At 39.3% G+C, this 5006-nt stretch overlaps 1 protein-coding gene across 1 annotated transcript; it reads left to right on the top strand.

The window, feature by feature from the left end:
• Window positions 1-1949: 1949 nt before the first annotated feature.
• Window positions 1950-3580, top strand: Arl14 (ADP ribosylation factor like GTPase 14). Its single transcript, XM_010623182.1, has 2 exons — window positions 1950-2572; window positions 3299-3580. Exon 1 carries the CDS (start codon window positions 1950-1952, stop codon window positions 2523-2525), a length of 576 nt encoding a protein of 191 aa, XP_010621484.1. The 3' UTR covers window positions 2526-2572; window positions 3299-3580.
• Window positions 3581-5006: the final 1426 nt, after the last annotated feature.

The raw sequence follows: 5006 nt of genomic DNA, 5'->3' as shown, positions 1-5006 counted from the left end.
TTACACTTTCAGTTTCTCACACCAGAGAAACCATGTGATATTTACATGTGTGTCCAATTTTACTTAAGAGTATAGTCTCAAGATTCATCCATTTACCTATAAAATGTGGCACATTTATCCTTATGGCTGTGAAGTACTCCACTGTATTAAAAAACACATCTTCTTTATCCATTCATCAGTTGATGGGCATTTGGGCTGTTTCCAAGATTTGGCCATTACAAACTGTGCTGCTATAAACATGGACGTGCATATATCACTGTGGTATGCTGTTTCTTGTTTTATGGACATAATATCTTCTCAAATCTCTACAAAATTTTAATGATAATGTTCAATGAAATGTAAATTTTAATTGCAGTGTAATAAAAATGTTGCTCTTTCCCCAGCATGCCTTTGTTTAAACTTTCTTGAAGAGTTATTTTGCCTTAGTCGTTCTCTCATTAAAGGCATACAGCAAATTAAAATAGAAACTTTTGTGCACTACAAAGTTGTTAGGGAGCTCTGTAAAAGGTTCGCCACTGTCAGGTTGGCTGTAGGGTAATTCAACAGTGATTTACACATTATGCTAGGAAACTCAAAACTATCAAAAAAGATTTTTTTTTTCTGAGATCTATTTCTTTAGAAAAGAATTCTTAGCTGGGTGTGGTGGTATTGGCACATGTCCATAATCCCAGCACTCTGGGAGGCAGAAGTAAGAAGATTGTAAATTTGAGCCAAGCCCTGCAAATTTAGTGAGTTAGACAGACTATTTCAAAAATAAGCAAACAAAAAATTGAACAAGAGCCAGGAAGGCAGCTCAGTCTGAAGGCATAGGGCTCAATCCCCACTATTGCAAAAAGCAAAGCACAAACAAGCAAACGGAAAACACCTCTTCAGTTTGTTTGTTTTGCCTAGGTGGTCACTGGGCAGGCAGAGATGTGTGTGTCAATGCTTCTGTTCCTTATTGAAACTTGTAGTTATTTCCCTCTGTTTTGAGCCCTTGTTGTACCTACCCCTTCTCTCAGTCATTCCTGCACCTCTTGCCTATTTCCAATGTATCAACTTTTACCTAAGCCTCAGCTGTATCCTACCATATTAAATATTATTCATCTATTTTCCATCTTCCAGAATTTTATTGCAGTCTCTCATCCTCTGATGGGCTAGTTTGCTTTTCTTGCTATGGGCTTGCGTGCTCTTTCTATTCCTTTACCATCACTTGGTGGAGTCCTGGAAAGGACTATATTTACTTTTCTATCTTACATCAGACTGTCTGCTTAATTCAGGAATGGTTGCATTATAAATTTCTCTCTATAAATTTGGTTCTCTGAATAAATATTCGGCTTGGAAAATTCAAGAAGTGATGCTCTGGTTGTGAGAGTAAGGTTCAGTTAAGCGTGGGTGGTTTCAAGTTTCCTGAGTAATCTGGGCAAGGGGAAAGTACTTAAGATACTGCAGAGGGAGAGGGAGATAAACTGTCTTTATGATCTAAGTAGCCTGGTTACTTATTTACAATTGGGAGAAGATAAGTTGCCAAGAACTACAGAAGTTCTACAAAATGCCTCATGTTACTTAAATTAGAAAGTTGTTTTCATTCTGCTGCCAAACCATATTCCTGGGATGTTTGATTTTTTCTCCCCATTTTTAGCACCTGAAGAAAATAAAGTTGCACCGTCAGCTAGGCAGGCCACTCCTAAGCCTATTCACTCACAAAGAATGTCCCCTTTGAGTCATTATGACATTGGCTGGTTACAGCACAGTCTTCTCAGGATTGGCTGGGACTGCAAATAAAATACTGTTTGCCTATAATTAAGTTGATAAGCTACAATATAAATGTATGCAGGCTCCTGCTCTTAGGCTCTACAGTATCATGAAGCATTTGCTTTCTTTTCTCCTAAATATTTTCATGCAAGATCCAGAAAGGACACATTGACTCTAGCCAGAAGAAAAGCTCTTTAAAGAAGAAAAAGCTTAAAATGGGTCTGCTGAGCTCTAAAGCCCTGAAAGCCAAGCAAGCCCATATTCTTCTTCTGGGACTTGACTCAGCTGGGAAGTCTACTCTCCTTTATAAATTAAAGCTTGCCAAGGATGTTATAACCATCCCAACAATAGGTTTCAATGTGGAGATGATCCAAATGGAAAGCAGTTTCTCACTCACAGTCTGGGATGTTGGAGGACAAGAAAAAATGAGAACTGTTTGGAGCGATTATTGTGAGCACACTGACGGGCTGCTGTATGTTGTGGACTGCGCAGACAGGCAGCGGCTGGAAATCTCCCGGAAAGAGTTCAAACACATCTTGAAGAATGAACATATTAAAAATGTGCCTGTTGTCATATTAGCCAACAAACAAGATGTGCCTGGAGCTCTGACAGCCGAGGACATTACCAGAATGTTCCAAGTGAAGAAGCTCTGCAGTGACCGGAACTGGTATGTACAGCCCTGCTGTGCCGTCACGGGTGACGGGCTGACTGAAGGATTTGGGAAACTGACAGCGTTCGTGAAGAGCCACATGAAATCAAGAGACACTTCGGCCTTCTTCAAGCAGAAATGAGGCTGTGAAAAGGTCCAGTCCTCAACAGAGACGCTGATGACAATACGGTAACTTTTTTTTTCCATGTCAAGCGAGAAAAGCAAGTAACTAAATTGGTAAACTTTTCTTCATATGTAATTTAAACAACTCTAGAAAAATACTTAGTTTTTTAGCTGAGAGCTTTAAAAACTCTATGGTAATTATAATCTAGGTTTTTTTATATTTTGCAAAATTTTAACATGCTGGACAATCCAGAATAGTAATATTTGGAAGAAGTAAATCATTACTTTATTAATTTTAAATGACCTCTAAAGTTTAAATAAGCTGTTTGCTAACAGAGTTAGAATTCTTTCAGACTGTTTCCAGCTACTACAGGCATTGCGTGTCTATCATGCTCCTATGGAATAGCTGAAAATGAACTTTAATTACAGAGAGGGAAAACACTGATGTCAATATTTTATAAATACTTGTTCCCCAAACAGAGTTGCCCCCTACCCCAGAGTTTTGAAATCTATTGCTGAGAACTACTGAATCTTAAACAATATACCTCAGGCTAATTGCCCAGGGGCTGTGCTCTCCAAGCAGAAGTGTGTAAAATAAAATTCTGGGGATTCAGGTAGTACCTTGGAATTTAGAGCAAGATCTGAGTTCAGGGCTCAGGTCTAGGCTGCAGCTCGAACACCTGCTTCAGTGGAATTCAGTGTAATAATCATTGCATAAGGTCACATGCAATCCACCAGGGGAGCAAGATAAAGGTAGCTACAGTAGAACGGTAAGCCCTGTGTTTATTGCAGGAGAGACTCTGACCAGGAAACAGGAAGTGCTTCGTGCTGGAGATGGAGTCTAAGAAGATCCCTAACTCCTCCCGGAAGGCGCAGGTTAGCCACGTAAAGTTCCCATTCCAGAAGACTCTCCAGGAGCACTGTGAGCAGGAGGTGGCAAAGAAACTGAAGACTGAATTGGAACTCACAGGAGAGTCTCAGAACTTCCAGAGAGGGCCTGGTACTGACAGACTCTTTCTTCCTACCCCACCTCCAACAAGGGCTAGAAGCAGGCATCCAGCCTCTACAGCTGTCCCCTGGACCACAAATCTTAAGGTTACAGAGGAAAATAAAATTATGATAAGTCAAGGGTGCTGCCTCTGGATTCTTTACATGGTTTCCTTTTCTCAGCCATGATTTGTTCAGCAAAGATCTGAGTGCTTCCTTCTTGCTACATAGCAGGATTCAAAAGTAAACTAACAGAATAGTTACCATTGGCTGAATACTTGTATGTGCTGAGCATTGGGCTAAGTGCATTCATGCATCTTCTTGTTTAATGTTTACAAATGCCCTGACGAAAACAGGCATTTATGATCGCAATTTTACAGATATGAACCACACAAAAATACTTTGTATCTTAACTGAGGAGTACCAGAGCCAAGACTCAAACTTAGGTGTGTTTGATTACAAGGCCTGTGCTTTTAATTGCCATAATACCGGGTTTTTTTTGTTTTTGTTTTTGTTTCTGCTTTTGTTTTTTGAGTCTTGCTATATGGTTCAGACTGGGCTTGAATTCTATGTAGGCTAGGCTGTCCTGGAACTTGTGGTGACCCTTCTACTTCAGCCTCTCAGCCTCCCAAGTGCTGGGATTACAGGCATGTGCCACCACGCCTGGCAATACTGTTTTATTGACAAGGCATGATCTTTGAGCATGAGCTTTCAACACACAAAGAAGAGTAGATCCAGGGCTGTGGATACTGCTCAGCGATAGAGCACTTCACCTAGCCTGTTTCAGACCCTGCGTTTGATCCCTAGCACTACCAAAACAGAAACAAACAAAACAAAACACATTTCCACACCAACATAAATTACTTTCATATGACAAAGTTATTAAGGAATAAGTCAGACAAAATAAATTAAGAGCAATAACAGATATAAGAAACATTCATCATGGCAAAAAGAGATTCTGATATCCGGGGGTAGAGGAGGTAGGGTTAAATGTTCATAGTAGAGATTTTCCTAAGTTTAATAAAATAATTACAGCCTCAAATACACATGTTCCCTTACAGTTTCTTTGTTTTTAAAAAAACTGAATCTTCCTAGTTATCTTCAAATTAGGCATTACTTATTTCTTTCTATAGGAAATGTCTGAATAGAAAATGTCTTCTAGTGTTCTGGGTTTTTGGTAATTTGTTCTGTCAGGGCCTTGTGGCCTACTTCTGACAAGTTATAAAATTCAAAGTAACAAGTCTGGAAAAATATTGAAAATATTGGATGCCCTTGGGTAAGTGTGATGGGTGTGGTAGGCAGATACTTAAAGCAGCATATTCCTGCCATTTCAAAGTCTTCTCATATAGCAGCCATTCTTAAAGTCTTTGCTAGTATTCTCTCAGGAAGGTATACTATAATGCTTTTCCCCTAGGATCTGGTCTTTTTTTTTTTTCCCCCATTAGTCACTTGCTTTCTTCTTTGGGTTAATTTTTACCAGTCTTTTTTTTTTTTTTTTTTTTTTTTTGGGGTT

Source organism: Fukomys damarensis, unplaced genomic scaffold (genome assembly GCF_012274545.1).
Source record: "Fukomys damarensis isolate Sample0158 unplaced genomic scaffold, DMR_v1.0_HiC HiC_scaffold_37, whole genome shotgun sequence".
Lineage (NCBI taxonomy): Eukaryota > Metazoa > Chordata > Mammalia > Rodentia > Bathyergidae > Fukomys > Fukomys damarensis.
This window is presented reverse-complemented; position numbering and strand designations above follow the sequence as displayed.